Raw genomic sequence first — 21713 nt, forward strand, 5'->3', positions numbered from 1 at the left:
AGAACAATCTCTGTTCGGTATGACTGAATGTCACTATCCTACAGTAGTGTGGTGTTTGTGGGCTATGGGGGGTGTGTTGATTTTTTTTTTTTTTTTTTTGGTTGTTGGTTGGTGGTTTGTTTTTTGCTTGGACCATTCCCTTACCATCTGGCATTTTAGTGGATGATTATCTGCTGTGGTCCTTCCCTTCTCTGTGCAAGACTACTGGCCTATATATCTGTATTGGGGCTAAAGGCTTCTCAAGCCTGGGGACATACTGTGTATATCAAGAATGATTTATTATGCCTTTACTGTAAATCTGAAGCTTTCCCAGAAGTTTTAAGACTTGCTGCAGGTAGGTGGTATAACTCTTCAGGGTGCAGAGTGTGATATATGGGGGGTGTAAAATGACAGTAGCTCTTTGTGCACTAAGTTGGCAGTGTGAAAGTGAGCTTTTTGGAAAAAAACCCGCAACCTGGTTTATGGGAAGCATAAAGGAACCCTGATACACACAGAGTTAGCTTGGTAATTGCACTAGTAAATACTGATTGATTTTTGAGAACAGGATTAACATTCATTACATAGTTAGTCAAGTCCTCCCAAATAAACAAGGGAATGGTGTTGGGTGACAGCATCAGACGAATCTCCTTTTTGGGGGATGTTTGTACTTAAATGGAGGAAAATGACTGATTGGAGTGTGAGCAGTGAAGGGGGGAGCCTCAAGTAGCATATTCCATTTAAAAAAGCATGTGATGGTGGGAGGGAGGACTGCAGAGGCTGAAGCCAGTCATTAAATGACCAAAGGTGTTCTGCCTCCATCCTCAGATCCTTGCTCCCTGCCAGTCTCACTTGCCTGATCTCAAAAAAATCCAAACAAACCCCCAAACAAACAAAAAAAACAATATAACTTTGCCATGGTATATTAGTTTTTTTGTTGGTGACATTTATGTTAGGCCTTTTGTCTTTTAGAACTTAGCATTTTAGAAAAGCAGTTTGTTTAGGGGTGGGTAGGTTGTTGTATGAACCAACTAGCTTAATAATCTACAGTTTGTGCTGCAGTTTTACCTTAGATCTTAATGCATATCTTGTGGATTCTCAAAGCCTATCTGTTTTAGGGCAGTTCGTTGCAAATAATTCCTTAAAGTAAGGAATATAATCTGGGGAAAAAAATACTGACCAAATGATACCAATTTTACTTTTCTGAGTGTCTATTGCATCATATTAGTATTCAGGATACTCTGAGTAAGCATGTAGATTTCAGCATGCTTTATAGCACCTTCCAAAAGAGAAATACCTGTTGGAGGAAAATTTTCAGAAGCAGAACTGCAATGTGCATGTGTGTTCTCCAAATTCTGCTAAGAGCAGGATTCAGGCTTGCAGTCAAACCAAATCTCTGCACAGTATATGCAAATTAATGCCTACTTGTCATTTCCTAGCCCTGGCCAGTCTGCAGAGGTACGTTAAACTCTTAATTTCCTTTTTAAAGGAAAAAAAAATCCCCCCCCCCCCCCCCCCCCGCAGTAAAGGAGAAGAGATACTGGATAACATCAAATTATGATTGTTGATACCTATAGAGAATTATCCTTGCAATTAATTTCAAATGAGCAGATAGGAGATAAGGATTAGGAAAGGAGGGAATTGGATAAGAGGAGAAATCCCGGATCCTAGGAAAAAGCCTGGCTTTTGTTTTGGATTATTGCATGTCTGGAAATCTTTTGTTCAAATGACCCAAATTTGAACCACTGCTTCTTAACTCAGGCAGAGTGACACATCAGTTTCAGCAAAATTGAGCATACTTGTGGACTTCATAATAGTTAAAAAAGTTAACTACTAAACTTACCTTAGAATTGGCTCCATCTTCATTGGAAACAGTTACCAGTACAGTAATGTAAATTTGAGGTAAATTATTTTTAACATTGTACTTTAACAGACTTAAACTGATTTTTCTTCACCGTTTTTCAGAAAATCTGTAATATATTTTTATTGCAGTTCATAATAGCCCTTCAAAATTGCAAATATAGCAAATGTTTTGCCTTTCTTTTAGGTAGGTAAATTAAAATAAATTCTTTGCTAGCTAAAAATTGTTGGATTTTAGATGGGCTATGCAGAGTTTGTTTCATACCAGCGGATACTTTACAGATATGTCGTACATGTTCATAATGATGTATGTTTTTCATTTAGAATATTGTCTAGTGAGATTAATTTTATTATGATTTGGGTTACTTGCTATAGGAAGAAAAAAATAGCAGTAATTGAACAGTATGAAAATAGGAAACACTTGTTTATTCTTAATTTAATGCTAACATGGAGACATTGTTACTTGTGGACCTTAAAGACGTAATGGTACTCAACATGAGTTAGTATATCAAAGTTTCAGCTTCAGATGTTAAGAAGAATTACTTCTCTCAAGTGGCAGAGAGGAACTGCCAAAATAGAATTTGAGTCTATAGTAGGTTTTAATACTGGATTTCTATTTAGGGTGTGCTCTACTTCTTTTCACTCATGAGTGAAGAGTTTAGAAGCATTGTCTTTACATGGCTTTTTACTACACTAGGTCACATAGGTTTGCTGTAAGTGGGAAGGGGAGCTTCAGGACTAGCCTAAGCTAATGGGGAAAATGCTTGAAGCGTGAGCCTGATTGTTTCCTACGTTGGCCTATTCTGCATGGAGACACTGACACTATAAAACAAAGCATGAAGCCCAACCAGTTTGAATCCTTCGGAGTCATGTATTACTCTACTGTCTTTGGAGTCATTTGGGTCTGCTGTTGTAGTGTGGAAAGCGGTACCCATCTTAGCTTGGTTTAGAGTGTTTGCATGGAACAGTTAAAAAACAACAGTAGAAACTAATACTAAAGCAACAGACTAGCAGTAGAATTCAAGTAAAGCAATTTCCATAGAAACCATGCCTTTAAAGAAGCTATTGGCCAAGTTGATTCCTCCCCCGAAATAAACACTACTCCTCCCCCCAGTAAGTCATACAGGGCAGTATGCAAATAGATTGAAATTTTCATCTTCCTCAAAGCTTGCATATTTAGTTGTCTTCTGGCATTTGCAACTGAAAATTAAGTTCTATGTAAATGTCTTAGCTGTTTTAGTAAAAATAGGAAAACTTTCTCTACCAGCCATACAAAGCTGTATGTAAAGATGAGCAAATATTCTGCTGTAGGCCTAAATTCAGCCAGCATCCCAGTTGGGGAAGAGAAAACTTGTGTATATGATCAATTTTGAGAGGCATGTGTTTGTGTGCTCTTTTAATGGAGACAAATTTAGATACTATTTTAAACTCTCTTCTATAAAGAACTGAAAAACAGAGTAAGCTTGTTTTGAACAGATGAATAGCTTCTAGGTTTGATCCATATTTTTTTGTTGAAGAAGCTTGGTACAGTCAAAAGGCCATTTTACTAGCTGGTTTGAGTATAAATAATAATATAATATTATTTCCTTTTTCCTAATTTTGCTTTCATTTTCTTTCTTATATTAAAATTCTGCTATCACAATTCCAATTTTTTTTTTTGATTATGAAAACAATTATATTCCTTTGTGTGGTTTCCTAATGCTGTGCACGCAGTTTCCCTGCTCATCTAATTACTTTCTGTGAACCTATTTTGACTATTGTTCACCAATATGAACAATTCTGACAAAATTTAATGGAAGAATAATGGGCCTAAAGATAAAATTGTTGAAAGCCCTGTGAAGAGTTTATGGATATAGGAGAAGGGCCGAAATTCTTGGGGATGGGTGGGGCTTGAGGAAGAAATCTTCAGTGGGAGCTCAAGATTATGTTATGCTTTTTCCTTCCTGTCAGGCAGCAGGGTTGTAGTAGGTAGCCAGTCATTCCTGCATGTGTCTTGGCCAACTAGATCTCATGTGTCTTCTTTACTTGATGATACTTAAGGAACTGGCTGAATTCCCAGATGGCAGGGAATCCTAGTGTGATGATGGGAAGTGGAGACATAAGAGGCAGGGCTTGTTGGAGTTGATTTTGGTTCGGTGTTGAGACTATAAAGTCTTAAAAATGCAAGTTCCTAGGTTCTGAAGCCTTCATCAGTTCCACTGCTGATGGAACCATATTTCCGGTTTGACAAAACAACCTGCATAAAAATTGTATTTTCAGAAAAGCATTTAAAGTCTCTTTAAAAAAAAAAAAAAATAATTTTAAGCAGTAAAATAACAATATCCTATTTAAATAGAATATAAAGACTGTGTAACCATAGATTTGAGATTAATCCATTGACTTCAATGAAGTAAAAATTTCAACCAAAGCTGATGTTATTTTTGTGCATTTTTTTCCACAAAATGAAGTTTTATGCACTTCAGTTGTTTGCTGAAAATCTTAACAATTCCGTTTATGTAACTCCTGTTGCCAGTTACCTTAGTATTTGAACACTTCTAAGTTTATTTGAAAGAATGGGTTCTTTTAAACAGTTCTTTTGTTACAGTTTTTTGTGTGACCTAACTGTTTCTTTTCTCTTATTTCTTTTCTCTTATCAAAATGCTAGACATACACAAGCACTAGCAACAACTCCATGTCAGGCTCCTTGAAGCGGTTGGAAGATACCACAGCTCGATTTACAAATGCAAATTTCCAGGAAGTTTCTACACACGTTTCAAGTGGAAAAGATTCTTCAGAGGCTAGAGGGTCAGAGAGCAAAGGGAAGAAATCTGCAGGTCATAGCTCAGGTCAGAGGGGAAGAAAGCCTGGTGCTGGAAGAAATCCAGGAACAACTGTGACTGCGGCTAGCCCTTTTCAGCAAGGTATTAATTGTTATGCTGTAACACAACTTCTGCTTTGACATGAATTAGAAATCTTAAATATTTAAAACTTGAAAAGTAGTTAATCCTTTATCCTCAATAATGAGAATGTTGTTTCACTTTGGGGAAAAAAAAACTTTTTTCAGGGTAAAAATGTTCATTGCCATAACATGAAAAAGGAGGTCGTGCATCTTTAAAGGGCAAAACTGATGCTTTTGTTTAGACTGTTAAGGTTATTCTCTTTAACCGCTGAAACCAGAAGTTTCTTTATGTGCTGAAAAGTTAGTCTGGGATAAAATTTAACATGAATGTGAGTCTAGGGGTCTTTCTTAGCCCTTTAAGGGAATAATACTAGTGGTTTTTTAGCGCATATTAGAATGAAAGTGGACTACCTAATGTATAGGATGCAGTGGCCCCTAAATAATTTTTCAAGATGCAGACATTTAAAATATACCATTTTCTTCAAAGTGAAAGACCTTTTTACTTTTATTTTTTTGTCATTGAAATACGTAAGCAGAAGATGATTATGTGACGAGTATATGCAGTTTATTTACCTCATGTAATACAAAATTTTGACATTTTGAACATGCTAAAACCCACTAAATGCGCTGTTGACGCTTCTGAAATGCTAATTTTGTTATGGCATCTTCATCAGAGTTGAAGAAAGATAAAAAAATTTTAAAGGTCTATTTTTTTATTACTTAACTAATAAAACATGTTATTTTGAAACACAATAAACTAGACCTTCTGTAAAGTAATTGTTTTTCCATAATTTTCACTGTGGCATGGAGTAGCAGACTGTCCTTTCTGCTTTATGATGTTGCTCTTTCTTTGAGTTAGTTTATGCAGTGAGCACTTCTAAATTTGTCTAGAACTCTTTCAATATTTTAGGCTTTTTTTACTTGAAAAAAACTAAAGTGTTTTTTGTTTAAATTCTCAAAACTTTGAAAATTGCCTTCTGGAATCCTGCATTTAAAGAAAAATCTTGCTCACTGCAGATGGCAAAATAGATCTTTACTATGTGCATATATTTTCTTTAAAGCTGCATTAAGTGAAGTTGATATAACTTAAAATACAAAACAACAATGTTTTTATGATTTTTAAATTGCTGCATTAATGTAATTTATATTTTAACTGGAATTCTTAATAATGTTTAATGGAGTATGAATGATAAAACAGTAATTTTTAAAGGACTTTTTTTATACCTAATGTCGTATTTAGGAGTATTTTCTTGATGGGATAGTTGTCATCAGTCTGAATTCTACAAAACACTACCCACATGCACCCACCCATATAAAATTACTGAATTTCAGTGAAAGTAGATGTTTATATTTCCTGCTTCATTTTCTGCCTTGCATGCACTAACACAGTGATGAAATGACTGCCTTCCAAATATTACAGAAGCAATGTAATTCTATTACACAAAAGATCTTTATGGTTCTCTGACAGTGCTAAAGAAATCTTAAAATGCCAATTTTATACACTTTTCTCCACTTCCTCTTCTGTTGTTTTGAAAAATACCTCTTCTGTGGAACACCTCCTTAGCCAGGGTAAATTAAGTGCAATTGCTGTTCCCTTGACCTGTGTCAGACCCTTGATTTAGGTAGAATGGGAAGGAAGATTGTAGGCATAGTGTAGATGTGATCATAGCACGTTTCTATCAGCCGCCGCCTTTTTATATATGTGTATGTTTAAAAAAACCTGCTCTGACTTGCACCAAGTGTTTGTTGTGGCTTCAAAACATGAGGGATGTCAAAGTTGCCTGAACAGCAAAGTTGTTATTCTCCTTTTATTCATTCTCATCTTGTTTGTGCCCCAAATTCAAATCTGAATCTCAGGTAGGAATCTGAGAATCAGATCCAGCAGAGTGAAGATCAAAAGGAGAAGCAATGAGTTATTTTAAAAATAAATTCTTTAGCTCTTGGTAACGCTTTTCATGAAGTCCTTGCACTTTAAAGTTTTGTATTCTAAGATACTAATATTTTCCATCAATTTTCATCAACTACGGGGGGGTGAAAAAAAAAGTACTTTTTCTTTACTTTCTTTTTTAGGAAGCTTTTTGGGCACTCCGGGGAGCATAAAGTCATCTTCTGGAAGTTCAGTTCAATCTCCTCAGGATTTTTTGAGTTTTACAGACACAGATCTGCGAAGTGACAGTTTCACGCATTCTCAACAGGCTGCGTCAACCAAAGATGTACATAAAGGAGAGACTGGGAGTCAAGAGGGGGGTGTCAATTGTTTCACTTCCTTAATTGGTCTCCCTTCATCATCAGCTGTTTCCCAATCTAAAAACTTCGACAGCTCACCTGGAGACATAGGTAATTCAAGCCTTACTTCTACAGCATACAAACGAGCTCAAACTTCTGGAATAGAAGAAGAAACTGTAACAGAGAAGAAACGGAAAGGAAATAAGCAAAGTAAACATGGGCCTGGTAGACCCAAAGGAAATAAAAGTCAAGAAAGTATTTCCCATCTTTCAGTTTCTTCTGCTTCCCCAACTTCATCTGTGGCATCTGCTGCAGGAAGCGTGACAAGCTCTGGTCTTCAAAAATCTCCAACTTTGCTCAGGAATGGAAGTTTACAAAGTCTTAGTGTTGGCTCATCTCCAGTGGGTTCAGGTAGGCATTTATTGGATTCGTTTTCTTACCTCAAAATATGTCTTTATTATTTTAGCCGTAATTCTGAGTATGCTTTTCAAGAACAGAGTATCATTTAAAGTATCTTGAAAGTTGCATTGGGAAAAAAAGTAAAAATTAGAATATGATTGTTGGAAGAGTAAATTTTGTTCCATGTATAGGTGCCACTGTGCTGTAGGTGGCTGTAGTAGATTGACCTATGTATTGACCTATATGCTATATAAATGCAGGTTTTGAGGCTGTAGGGGGAAAAAATAAGTTGCATGAAAATAGGTTCTTTGGAAGTTACATGTGACAGGTTTAGCTAAAATAAGTGATAGTTTATACAGACTATATCGTCTGTACGTTCTGTTACACAGAGAAAACAAAATCAGTACTCAAGCATGTCGGCTGTGCTGAGTATGTCCCTCAATTATTTTTTCCCAATTTAGCTTAACTAAAAATCAAAATGTTTATAAGGAGAATTATCAGTTTAAACATGTAAAAGGATATTCTGAATCTGGACCCCTGTGCAGCCAGATGACGTTTTCATATTCTTGTGTGCTTTTTAGCAATTGAAATTGGCTGGTTTGTTCTTCCTCTGTTCTAAATGTTATGTGCATCTGGGGCTGAGAGAGGCTTTCTGTTCCCAGTAAACCTGTGTATGGAATGACCTTGCAGAATACCGTATCTACCAAAGTCTCTGTTGCTTTGACGTTTCTTTCGAGACCTTTGTGTTTGGATAAAAAAATAGCAAACTATCTGATACCTTGTTTTTGTAACTTTGAAATTTTGTCCTTTTTGTTGTTCTGGTGGATTTCTTGCTTAATTTTTCTTTTTTGGGGGGAAAGAGAAATGGAACTTGAATATTTGGTGGTGGGCAGGGTTTTATGCTTTTATATTGTATATTTGCACTGTATAAGCAAGAGATACTTCAAGAAACAAAAAACTTCATATTTGTTTCAGAACAAGGCAGGTACTTAAAAACTTGATCTCAAACCCACATTGTTTTATGTCTTTGTTAGATGTAGGCAAATGATGATTTTTATTACAGGTAACAATGGCAATAGCAGTGTAGCAGTGGCAACTATATGAAAAAAAATTTTTTCCTGTCTTGAAATCAATAGGGAGAAATGGTATGTGACAAAACTTCCTAGTTCACTGTCCATCTTTTTGATTAAAATGCAGTTTTAGAAACATGTTGACCTCATATCTGTTATGGACAGAGATCATCCAACAGATTTAGATCAGTGTTCTTATTATTTTAGTATGAACTTTCTTATTCCTTTATAATCCCTTTGAGGTAGATTATGTATTATTGTAGTTGGGGTAACAGATGGAAGTACAAGATCTTGGTTTGAAGTGAATGACATGTTTCCCACCTTATGTTTGTCTTAGAATATTCTGGTCTTGTCATCTCCTAGAACAGGCCTTTCCCTGGCCAGGTCCATCCTTGCTTCCTTTGTCCTCTTTACTACATCTCATTCTTCCATCTATAAAATGCCAGTGATAATGTTAAACTCCCTTTGTAAAAAGCTTTGAAATACATGGATGGAAATACCGGCTAAGTTTTATTACATTTATGATGATGTTTAGCCTATAATTTCACCACTGTTAAGCATACTTAGATTCTTGCTAGCTGGCCTTAGACCTGTCCTCTGAAACAGTGATATTTTCTGAAGGTGCCAAAGAAGATGAATGAAAAACAAGCAAACAAACAAGATCCGTAAATAAAATCACCCCAACAAAACCCAGAAAACCCAAAAAACAAAACCAGATGGGATGTCTCTGCCTTCGAGCATGAGCTCTAAATTCATCCACAAACTTCTGCTTGAGTCTGAGCATATTGTTTTAATGTGCTCTTCTCCCTGATCTCCCCTCTTTCTTATGGTTGTACTGCTGCTTTCCTCACTTCATCATAAGCATTTTCTAGGTTTAGCAGTCCATTTACAACTTTGTTACAATGAGGAAGGGCATGTGAGTATTATCAGTATTATCAGAAACATAACATTTTCTCAGGTATGATATGCTGATGTTTCTCTTTGGAATGTCTCTATATTGTTCAGTAACAAAATCCGACAAGTGAATCTAAACGATTTGACCCAAAACCCCAAATAAGATTTTATGCATGTTAAATGTAGTGAGAGAAAATGCTGGGGAAGTCAAGCCAAAAAGCTTTTTCTGACTCTTAACTTGGAATTGTCTTGTTACTTCAAAGAAGCAGAATCAGGAATGAGTTAGACCATACTAAACAAAGCTTTTGATGCACTTTTTCAAGAATCTCCTCCTCTTTTTTTTTTTTTTTTTAAATAACCTTAACTGCAGCTATCTTAAGCTACCATTCTTTTTTCCATTTTCTTAAGAGTACTTGTTGAGATCCATAAAAATTATGAAAATCATTACTTCACAGACATACGATAATCCTGTTCACAGTTAATGTTCAAATTAGAAGAAATGTGAAGGAAAGCTTATTTTAAAAGGTAATGCGGATTCATCATGTGCTATTTATACATAATTAAATGTCTTCCATAAAACTTTTATTCAGAGTAAGTACATTCAGCTCATTTTGTGAAAATATTTGTCCTCTCCAAACTTTTTTCCAGTCCACAGAACTTCTGTTTTCGTGCTTAATAAGAACAGAGATGTACCATGAATAGTACAAGGCCATGTAATTAAAAGCTGTTACAATACATACACTCAGGTTGTATTACAGCTGCCACACAACTGATCTGATGCTTTCGAAAATCTGAGTGCTTGAATGTTCAATCTTAATGCTCTTTATAATTTTTTCTGAAATGTATTTATAATCTGATAGGAAACACTGTATGCATTACTTTAACAGTGTACTCAAAGGAATGAAAAGTAATTTAAAAAAATGAAATAAAATTTAGTTGGTATGGTGATAAGGAATTTTTATATTAAATTAACATTTTCCTAGTACATCTGTCCTGTTAAAAAACCAACCAAACAAAACAGAATAGCTTCTTTAGCCAATAACAGCTTATTTACAAACCATACTTATCTTTCTGCTGGAAATTCACAAGGAAGTTTGTTGTCTTAAGATGACATAAGTCAGTTGTCAGTGGGAGTTATATAAAGCTGATACTGGTTCCCCCAAAATGGGACTGGTCTTTGGAGTGATTTCAGGATCCAGTTTCTTTAATGGGGAAGGGTTTAATCTGAACTGTACAATTTTATAGGGCTATTTAACTTTTTAAAAGTCACACTAGTTGTATTCTCAGGAATAAGTTCATTCTCAGCATCCTTCTAGGGAATAATACTTAAAGATTTCTAGTCCAAAGTATTGTAAAGCAGTGATCCCTTCTACTGAAGATTTTTATTTTTTTTTTTCACAACAATGGTGATTAAAGAACAGAAAACATTCATCCAGGGACTGAAAGAGATCAGTAGCATCTTGTCCCAGTGCTTACCTCTGCTAGTAGTAGATTCCAAGATCAAATGTTTCTTTTACCATACTTGCACTTTTTTTCAACAATAGTGCAGAAACTAATAAGGTGGTGGGAAGAAGAAAAAATACAGTTATGGTAAATAACTTTCATATATGCTGTATTTTTCTGTCGAGCAGTTTGTGCAGGCTCTGGCCCCTCTTTGTTTGGAGTACACTCCAGTGCGTGAAGAGTTTTCTGAGAACTCAAGTCCCACAGCAATAGGGGGAAAAAAAAATTTTACATGACGTACAGTACCTTCTGACTTTTGTGGAGTAATGCAGCAAGGTAAAATGAAAAGCAATCAAATGTCAGAAGTAGACAGAAATTTCTGTTTTATGGTAGATAAAGTTCTTGCACAGTTATCTTGCAAGTTCTGCATGGATACTTGCTGCTGGAAGAATTACAGTGCTTCAAGCATATAGGGATGCTTCTCTGTCTTTCCCAGTTCTGTTCTTGATTTCAAGTGTACAACAAATTGTATAGTATTAACTTCAGTTGCTAAGGTCTTCAGGGGATCATTTGCTTCAATATTTTAATTTTTACATAATTGATTTTATACCCATATGAGTACTGTAAACCCTACAAGAGCTTATAAAGCAATTCTTTTCTTCCCTAAGACGACTGGAGAAGGTTAAATTCCAAATTGGGCCTCGAAATGGTTAGCCCATTCTTTCAGCACCCTTGCTGTGCCCATCTCCTGGAATTCCTTTGTCACAATTGAGGCAACCTTATAATTGGTCTTCCTACGTTTTTATCTCTACTTCATATATATTCTACCTTTGACCAGTCTTCAGTATGCTCTGGTTGGTAATACTAGACAGTTTTTGGAATAAAGGACGTCTCCAAGCCCAGTGTTGTACTTCAATATAGCAATATTTCAAACTCTGGTTTAGAAACAGTTAATGTTTTTTGCCACAGGCCCCTCTGGGTTGATTTTGTCTTGTGCAGTCAAATTTCAGCTTTATATAGGAGTTTACTAAATGCTTCAGCTTAGTCCATGTACTTTATTCTCCTTTCTCATCTGATTCAAGCAGTGATGAAGCCTCTGCCAAATGTTATGCTCCTGTGCAAGGAGATGATCTTACTGTTAAGCTCGTTCTCATACTGATGATGCAAGAGAACTCTGAGCTTCAAAGTAGATGAGTAACTTGAAATCATTCTAATTGAGACACCGAGTTCCTCAGAGCTTATGTTAAACCTTTATGATGTTACGTTTAAACTCCTCTGTAGCCTTTGACTTACTAGCTAAATCTATTGGGAGAAAGAGTTTAGACAAAATTATTCTGAAATAGTTTGTGCTATTACATTTATCTGCCCCAGAAGCCAAAGCAGAAAAAGAAGTCTTGCTGTGTTAAAAATTTTGTATTCCAGAGGAGATAGAATAGAAAGGACAAATTGATACTAATAGATATTAATGACCTTTTAGGACTAAGCAAATGGTGTAGAAAACACACCAAGACAAAATTCTTCTGCAGATAATTTCATTCTTCATATTTGAGGCTCAACAGAAATAGTTTGATACGAGATTAAAATGTTAAAATTGATGATTGTTGGTGTAGAAAACATGGAGACAGTAAGTAATTGGGAAGAAATCACATGAGGGAGTAGAAGCTTATGAAAATGGGAATTATCATGAAATAGATCCCCCTGTCAATGTTCTTAACTAAAACAGGTGTTATCAGCAGCTACAGCCAGAAGTAATAAATTGGCATTTCCTGATGATGAGTACCTCATATTTTCATGTTTTTAGCCTGTCAGTGTTAAATTTCAGTAAGTCTTTAAAGCTTGTGAAGTTGTAGGAGACTGGCAGGTAGTTAATGTTATGTAATTAGGTTGTGTCTGATACAAGAAAGAAAGATTTTAAGAGATGTAAAGATGTAATAATTCATGGCGGTTATTGTGAGTTACGGAAAATAACTTATTGGAGGTTTGTTTTTTTTTTTTTTTTTTAATAAAAGCAGTGGCATAGTAGATGTCTACATTTGAATTGATGCAGCGTGACATTTTAAGTAAAGACCTGTAATGATAGGAAGTCAGCAAACCTTTGCATTAAAGGTAGTTAATGGATAAGTCTCAATTTAATTTTGATCAGAGAATTATTAAATCAGAGTATTTACTTTGGGTTTGTGTTATTTCCCTGTGCACCAGTTATCAACCTTATGCTATTTATTGGAAAATTCTGCAATTTCTGAAAAAATCCGTGTATGAGGACAGGGTAAAATGGATCTCTTGGTAAGCAATACAAACTAAGAGTTGTGTTGGTGGAGCTAAAGTAAAAGATTATGTCTAAGAAAGATGCATGTGTACTTGCAGGATAAGGATGGCCTTCTGGGGAAGGAAGGGCTGAAAAGAAAAAGGATGAAGGTTAATAATCCGTTATGTCTGTGCTTCCAGTGCTGAGCTGTGTTTAAAAAGGTTTGAATGCATAAACAGCAGACTAATGAGAAAGGTAGCTCTGTGTTCAGCAGAGTGCATCTGGTCTTCAAATATTGTGTCTAGTTCCGGTATCTGCTGTGTGTAAAGAGGAGTAAAAATGGAGTGTAGTCACTCCATCATAGAAGGCCACTAGGTTAGTCAGGCAGGACTTGCCCTTGGTGAAGCCCTGCTGGCTGTTCCAAATCACCTCCCTGTCCTCCGTGTGCCTTAGCATAGCTTCCAGGAGGATCTGTTCCATGATCTTCCCAGGCACAGAGGTGAGACTGACTGGCCTGTAGTTCCCCGGGTCTTCCTTTTTTCCCTTTTTAAAAATGGGGGTTATGTTTCCCCTTTTCCAGTCAGTGGGAACTTCATGGGACTGCCACGACTTCTCAAATATGATATCTATGAACCTAATTCTGTGCTGTATTATCCCTTTGATTTCTAAAAGAAAAATTAGCATGGTGCATCAGTTTGGCATATGAAATAATGCATTTCAAAATACAGTAGTTAGTAGGGTATTGTCATGCAGTATGGGTCTGCAGAAATTAGTTTCCAACGTGGTATGTTCTATGCTTTTATCAAAGATTGGGAAGAAATTAAGAAGTCTTTGCTGTTTGCTGTGAGGGTTCACGGTGGTTTCTAAAAACGTATGTTATAAGAAATGTACTCAGATGTAATGAATAATAATTCCTTGATTAAGAAAGTTTTGTACAAAAAATACTGAACAATGGACCTTATAACAGAGATGTGTTTTGAAAACAATTATGAAAAACTTCTGAATAATGATGGAGAACTGAACACTACCTCATATTGAGATGCTTTAGGAAAAAAAGCTATTGTCATCTCTGTGATACTCATTTCAAGAAGGGATAGAAAAGTTATATCACTTGAAATTACTCCATAGATATTGCAGGTAGAGTACTATATTTAATTCTGATACTAATTTCCTCCTAAAATATGAATATAGGAAAGTTGAGAAGAGGCATACAATGATCAAGATTTTTAAAATGTCCTTTTTAGAGAGTCTTAAGCTCTTTGATAGACTGAAATATCTTTAATTTGAGAATATTTCAGTTTACAAAAATGGTTAAAAGCATGATCATAATTGTTATACAGGAAGAATTAATATTCCTGGTCAAGATTTTTTTCATTGGTAATTGCATACTGCATACTGGTAATTGCCCCATTTTCTGTTTTAAAAAAAAATGTTGACAGAAAAGTACAGACCTATAGTACTTAATTAGATGGGCTGCTGAAAACAAGAAGTGTTGAGCCTTTTCCACCTTTGAAGTCTCCAGGCTGCCTGACTTTCCATGGAAGCAGTGGTTTGTGCATTAGATACAAATCAGCTCCCCTGTGAGTGTTGCAAGACTAGAAACTCTTGGAACATTGCTTTGAAACAAAACTTGATTTAAAACAAAACAAAACAAAGTTTTCCTTTCTGAAAAAACTGTAGGTTTGTTAGTTTGGGGTTTTTTTTTTTTTGAGTGAAACAGATGTGAGGGCTTTCTGAAGTGAAAAAAATGTCCCAGGGAAGGGAAGGTAAGGTCTATTAACAAGGGTATAGCTTGCATGTCAAGCTGCTTAGGCCTGCTTATATCAGAGAAGATCTTGGCAGCTGTGGAAATGAGATTTTACGTGATTAGTTAGTTGTTGTATGAGAATGTAAGTGTCTGTCAGGTTAAAATGGAAATTTTGAAGATTACATACTTGAATCTAGATTCCCAAATTATGGTGTGACTCTGGGCATTAGTTTCTAGTTACATTTCAAAATATAATTTATTTATTTATTATGCTCTGATAGTCAACAGCAAATTGTATGTTTACATTATGAACTTGAAATACATTTCAGATTCTAAAAAAATCCCAACAAAACAAAAAAATAAATTAATATGGGAAAGGGAATGTGTATTTTCCTGAATTCCCTTTTAGGTCTTTCATTTAAAAACAAAATAAAGATGATTTTGGTAGTTATTCATTTCAGGAGAAAGATGTAATAATTTTAAACAGCTGAGCAATAAGATGTAATTACTTATAAAATCTTTGAAATTTTGTTTTTATTCAAGCTTTGCAAATTTTCTACCCAAATATGAATTTAATAATGAGTAAAATAAATTCTGTAAGTCTAGATTTTTGCCCGTACAGAATTATTTGCAGAATTGGCATCTAAATATGATCTTTTCAAAACATAATAAGTATCTGTATGAATACATTGGCTTTTTGTTAGTTGCATCTAAATTGGCAGAAAAGAAAATGGACTGGGGGAGCTTAAAGGCTGCTTAAGTTGCTGTACTTACTACTTTTCAAATTTAGCTATAAATCTTTCTTGTTTGGTGAGGGAAGGTTTTCGAAGAAGTCTGAGTTTTTTTGTAACTTGTTTGCTTTTAGATTATATTTGACCTGTAAGCCTACGGAGTGCCTTGTATATATTTGGTGTTAGGTTTGAATTCCTAATAAAAACTCGCCTACTTTAGGCCTGGGTAATCTGGGTAAACTACACTGTATGGATGAGATCTAGCTGACAGCTTTGCTATTACCGTTGCCTGCACAGCGAACAAAATAAACTGCCTGCTTTTCCAGGAGTTGATTATCTTTGCAGATACATGGAGTAAAAGTATGTGGCATTATCATTATTATATTAAAAAAAAAAAAAAAAAAAAAAAAGAAAGCAGGAAGAGAAAATGTATTGAAACTTCCAGTTTTGTGCTTGGATTATGTTAGTTCTTTAGCTCTTCTTATAAAACTAAGAATTAGAATTTCAAATATACAGAGCGGGGGAACGAGGAGACACTCTGAAGCAATTAAGATTTCTGTCCTATCAGATGTCTTTGTTGCAGAACTTGATATTTGCTTTAGAGGTGTATCCCTTTTCTGAAGATCAAGGAAATATTCCTTAAATGAAATTCTATCGCTGCATGGAAACTGAAGTGAAATACAGGTGGTGTTTGCTTACTTGCAACTGTTTAGTTCCCAGGATCTCCTTTAAAAATTAGACTTAAAAACCCCCTTAATTTGATATAATTTTGTGTGTATATATATATTTTTAAATTAAAATATACTTTTTTTTTTGAGTGTGAACATTTTTCAGCATCTGGAGCCAATTTACTAGAGTACAGCATTCCTTGTAAGTCAAATGTGAGATAGCAATCAGTCTTTTAACTCCATAAAATCTGTTGAAGGTGACATGGGAACATAAAAAAGTGTGTGCGGGGGGAGGGCAAAAAAGAGGCTTGACTATAAAAGGAGCAGTAGGGTTTTTTCTAACCCTCCTTGAAAATTGTACTTTTCAGATCTTACAGACTTTCAAGTCTTTCAGAAATCAAATATAGCTGAAAAATAAGTGATATGTATGTGTTGATAGTATTTGCAGAATTTTTGTCCCTCTGAAGACTGTCCAGTTCATATGGTAAAAGTCTTTTGTTGTTGTTGTCAGTCAGAGGTGGTAGCACTACAGTCAGGTCTTTAAAATCAGAGGGAAATGTACTTTGCATTTAAATTTTCCATTTATTTGATGTGAAGAGCTGCAGTATCAGAAGTTAAACTGACTGAAAGTTGTTTCAGGATTACGATTGGGGTGACTAACTTCTATATAAGAAGAGGCTCTGATATCTAGAGCTGTTGTTGATTATTATGATAATTTCTGAGATTTGCCTGTAAAGTTTTAAAAAGAAAACAAATTTAAGTAGAAATACTAACATAACGTAGTGGTATGAGGCAGACTAGTTACCTTAAAATAATTGAGCTTTTAACTGAAAGATGGTGCTTTGGGACAAATCCATTAAGACTTACGGTGGACAGATTCTTGTGTTGGTGTACAGGAACTATACTGCCTGTATACTATGCTCTTTCTGAACAGATATAATCAGACCAAGTGTGTGATTATCAGCTCCACATTTCCCTATGTTTCCTTCTTACTCAAGTAATTTATTTTACTTTCTTAAACAGGTTGCATGGTGGTGATAGGACTAAGAACAGTAGCTTTCTGAAGCTCTTGATAGCCTGTGCTGTGGTGTGATACTGTGTGTGTCACTTGGTACAACATTGGGGCACGCGTCCCACAGCAATTCTTGCTCTGTAGTGAAATATTTGAAGTCAGGCGGTCTCCAGGTAGCTTCGTATGCTGTGGTTGATGACAGTCTGAACACCTAGCTCTAGTTACAATGGCAGGAACCAACTGGGATAACTTTACAGATACAATAGAAGATTTCAATAGCTTTTGTATTTAAGAACACTTTAAAAAGGGAAACTGTGGAATCCAGTACCTCTCTAGATCTAAAGCTGTGTCTTAGCTACACTAAATGACAGTATATCCCAGTGCCTTTTCACTGTATGGCAGTTCCTGATGTTTTATAAAGGTTACCTGTACTAGTTGCTTAAAACCTGCAAGATCTTTATGTTGATCCACCTGGACATGAGCTCATTTTTAATAAAACTCCCCAGCATAAATAAAATGCAAAAAGTTGGCACTGATAAGCCAACACCGTATTTCCAGAAGATTACTCAATTAAACTTCTCTTTCAGGAGTATTAGGCATAATTGAAAAAGTGTTGTAGGAGTTAGATATACAGGTACGCCGTACACACACAGTGTGCTGTCAAAATACTTAGCAAAATAGTTCTTATCAGGGCTTTTGTGGTGGTAATGAAAGAAATAGTAAGTGAAACAAACTATTTTATATTGTTAGAAAAGCTACTTCTTGTCTGATCCTGAATTTGAAGCGAATTTTTTTGTCCATTTGAATGAAACTGGGATTTAACACCTAGTTTAGATACAAACTCATTACTTCATATTGTTCTTTCTATACTTTTTATTCAGCTTTTAAATATAATTCTTCATTCTTTGGTGTCAGATCTGGCAGATATGTAAGGTGTCTGAGAGAAGGTCATAAGGATAACATTAAGAAAACTTAATTTTGACAGTGATCTAGCTTGTTGCATGTGTTTTCATGAGGGAGAATTAAATGCAGTGGTAAAAAGTTTCTGAAGAAGGTTCTCATTAGACTAACTTGAAAAAACTGGAAATTTTTGTCCAAAAGAGTGAGTATCTGTGGTCTTTGGACCAGTATAGCTCTAGAAACTTGAGTTGAGAAGAGATTCATGGAAGCTGTAAACAGAGCTGAAGAATACGAACACATGTCTGGGGCTTGTGGATGAGTAATCCTATCAGATCCTTTGTACTTGACTTGGCTTTATATCTATTTCCCATTGTTTATTTGTTTTGAACATTTACGAGAAGGGTTTCCTGATAAGAATGACTAGAGGTTCAAAGTAAATTAAAAAAAAACAAAACAAAAAAAAAAACAACCCAAAAAACCCCAAACCCAAAGCAAATAGCAAAAAGCCCCCATTCCCCCATCCCCCCCAAACAAATGAAAAAGCACCTCGTAATCCGTTAATACAGTTAGCTTTCATGTAAGAATCTCAAATGCAGATTTTTTTTTTTTTTTTTTTTTTAAAGTGTGATAACTGTCATGGACTAATTCCTGATCTGAAGGATTTAGTGGTTGGTTACAGCAAATAACATCCTTTCAAGGGCTAAAGTTACTAGGCCTTTTTTCTGCTGTGGGAGTAGTGGTAAGCTTAGAATTTAGCTTTAGTTTTTGTATCCATAACCAATTCCTTTAAAAACAGGTAATGAACAGTAGAAGGATGGTGACTCGGATGTAGGTATTAATACACAGTCAATTCTGAGATATTTTGAGACTAATTGAAATGAAGGAGCTGGAAGCAACGAAGTCTTCCTGAGCAGCATTGATTTTAAGGAAGAATAATTGTAAGGTTTTAAAGCAAGCAATAGCAGCTACCGTAAGGGTTAGATGAAGAAAGGAAGGATTCAGCCAAGACTGAAAGTGCGCAAGGCAGCAGAGATGCAAAAATAAAGGAAAACAATGAATGTGAAGTCCAGCTATTACAGCATGTAGTGTTTTGGTATATGTGATTACTGTTCACCATCCCTAACCTTTCTTGACACCTTAGCATGTTGGAGTTCAGTAGCTTGGCTGTACGTTGTAGGAGAAAACTAGGTGGTGGGGAGGGTACTTCAGTGCAGGAAAAGTGAGGAAAGAGGTAGCTGCCAATAGAGGCAGTTATACCAGGAACCCAGACAGTAGCTTTTTTCCTTTCAGAATAGAACACCTTTTTTCATCTACCTTCTACTAATCTATGGAGGGTGGAAGGGAATAGTAGTAGGGGAACAGTTCTCATTATGTTCTGTATTGAGGCTTTGGGGGGAGTCTAGAATTAGCTCCATCAGTCACAAGGAGGGCTGATTGAATGTTGGCCCTTCATCATGTAACTGGATGAGGTCTGTGTTAGAACAGTTTGTTTCAAAGGAGTTAGGTTAAACAGGATGTTTTCTTACTGGGATTCCTTGCATCTCATCTTAAGGTTGGATATCTGTAGCTATTGATCTCTTCCGTGACTCAGTCTCTTCCATGAATTTGTCTAATAATTTTTGAAACCATTTATGCTGTTAATATCTGAAACATGAGAAATGAGTTTCATATCTTTATGCATTATAAAAGGATGTACTTTGTTCACAGCTGTTGCTGATCATGTTTTGACACTCCTCTAAAAACAGTGAATAGTAATTTAAAATATTCAGCATCTTTACAGTATTCATAATTTATACATTTCTGTCATTTCCCCCTATTATCTTTTTTAGACCTGGATATCTTAATACCTTCTTGTCATTCATACTATATCCTTCTTGCCCTTTCCAGATCTCTTTTAGTGCTACTATATCCTTTTTTGAGAAGTGCAGGTAGTATTTGAAATATAGGTGCAACATGAATTTTTAAAGTGGCATAATTATGCTTTTTGTTTTGTTCTCTGTTCCCTTCTGATAATTTGTAACACTATATTTGTCTTTTTTGATCATTGTATGACAGTCTTTTTACTTCCTATTGGGAATCTTAAGGATTCCAAAAAAAAGAGACTTTCAAAGTAAGAATCACAAGTGTGAATCCTTTTCTCACATATTTATTAAGGATTCCAAAAAAAGAGACTTTCAAAGTAAGAATCACAAGTGTGAATCCTTTTCTCACATATTTATTTCATTGTAGCACATGCTTATTGTGAAAAGTTCATTCTGATAAGCACAGTAACAGCCTACTAAAGTGTAATTCATGCATCCTGGAATTGGCACTGTTCTCTTAAGGATTGTGTATACCATGAATGTTAAAAAATACTTTTTTTCCACATTTGGTAGCTGCAGTTGAAAGGGGTTCTACTGCAATTTGTTTCTCTCACTTTGTTTTTATGTATGTTCTTGAGTTGCCAGACAACTACTTGTTTTAGCCCCATGTTGATGACTAGGTCTACTGAATTGTTTTGTTAGCTCTTTAACTGCATCTCTTCCTCATTTGTCTATGAAGTGTGTGTCTTGTAGTAGTAAATTTTTCACCGGGGCATATCTAGTGTATTCTGCTTTAAAACTTTTTGAAAGCTCTGAAAAAAATGCTTGTGATGGTTTGGGTTAACGGTAGCTCCTGTGTGGTACAATTTTAAAGAAACAAAAGCAAAAGGTGTAGCTTCAGGCAATCTAGGGCTGTGCTTGTTTAAAAAAACCCAAAACACCCCCACCCGAAGCCCCCCAAACAGTTCCTTAAACCTACACAGCAGTTCCTTAAATTTGAAAGGGGCTTCCTTAATATCAAAAGCAGTGGTGGCTCAAAATGGCTGTTATTTCTTGTGCGCAAAAATTGAGCGTAACTGGAATGAACAGATATCATTATAATCAAATGAAGGCTGTGGAGGGTAGGTGTGGGCAAAATGATTCTGCTCCTAAGGGTGGCAGGCAGCAGTTGCATTGTGTCCTCTGCACCTGAGGCAGAATTTGTCCCAATAGTGTAATGCATATGATCCCAGCCATATTAACCCTGTACGTTTTAGTGATTTTTTTTTTTCTTGTGAAGTAATAGTTTTGATTATGACTGTATTTTTGTACAGTTGTTAGTTCTCTGAAAACTGTTGAGAAGGTTAATTAAAATTATCAGTTTCATTTTTATCAGATTAATCTACTTTTGTAAAGAATCATCCAGGATTTTGTATATTGTGGATTTTTTTTTCCTCTACCACTAAATTAAAAAACATTAGTATTTGCTTTTTTTACAGTAAAGACTTGGTCTGTAATGTTTTAATTAAAATATTCTAAATTTTAAAAGTTTTTTCCATGGAAGTAACTTTGGCTAGTTATTCAAGTTTAGGCAGTAGGTAAAAGGCAAGGATTTTTTTTTTTTTAATGACTTCTAAATTAGTTTTGTAATATTCTAGTATCAATGACAAAAGCTTAAATTGTCTTTGTTGTTTCGTTGTTTTGGAATCTTGATGTTCAGAAGAGCCTAGCAGTTAAAAAAAATGGCTTATGACAGCAGTCTTTAGTAGCTGCCAGTTGTGGGGAGAATAAAGAAGAGAAAAATAAAGCATAAAAGACAGTCACCCTGTTGGAACACGAACAGTTATTACAGTCAGACCTCAGAGGCTGATGCAGGTAGAAAA

At 35.4% G+C, this 21713-nt stretch overlaps 1 protein-coding gene across 5 annotated transcripts in view; it reads left to right on the forward strand.

The window, feature by feature from the left end:
• MLLT10 (MLLT10 histone lysine methyltransferase DOT1L cofactor) overlaps positions 1-21713 on the forward strand; it is a 130370-nt gene that overhangs the window by 61371 nt on the left and 47286 nt on the right. For all 5 annotated transcript variants that reach the window (XM_076331674.1, XM_076331671.1, XM_076331675.1 and 2 more), the window contains 2 exons: positions 4481-4736; positions 6785-7351. In XM_076331674.1, coding sequence (XP_076187789.1) covers positions 4481-4736; positions 6785-7351 — 823 coding nt within the window. The remainder of the gene's footprint in view (positions 1-4480; positions 4737-6784; positions 7352-21713) is intronic.

The sequence above is a fragment of the Aptenodytes patagonicus genome, chromosome 2 (genome assembly GCF_965638725.1).
Source record: "Aptenodytes patagonicus chromosome 2, bAptPat1.pri.cur, whole genome shotgun sequence".
Classification (NCBI taxonomy): domain Eukaryota; kingdom Metazoa; phylum Chordata; class Aves; order Sphenisciformes; family Spheniscidae; genus Aptenodytes; species Aptenodytes patagonicus.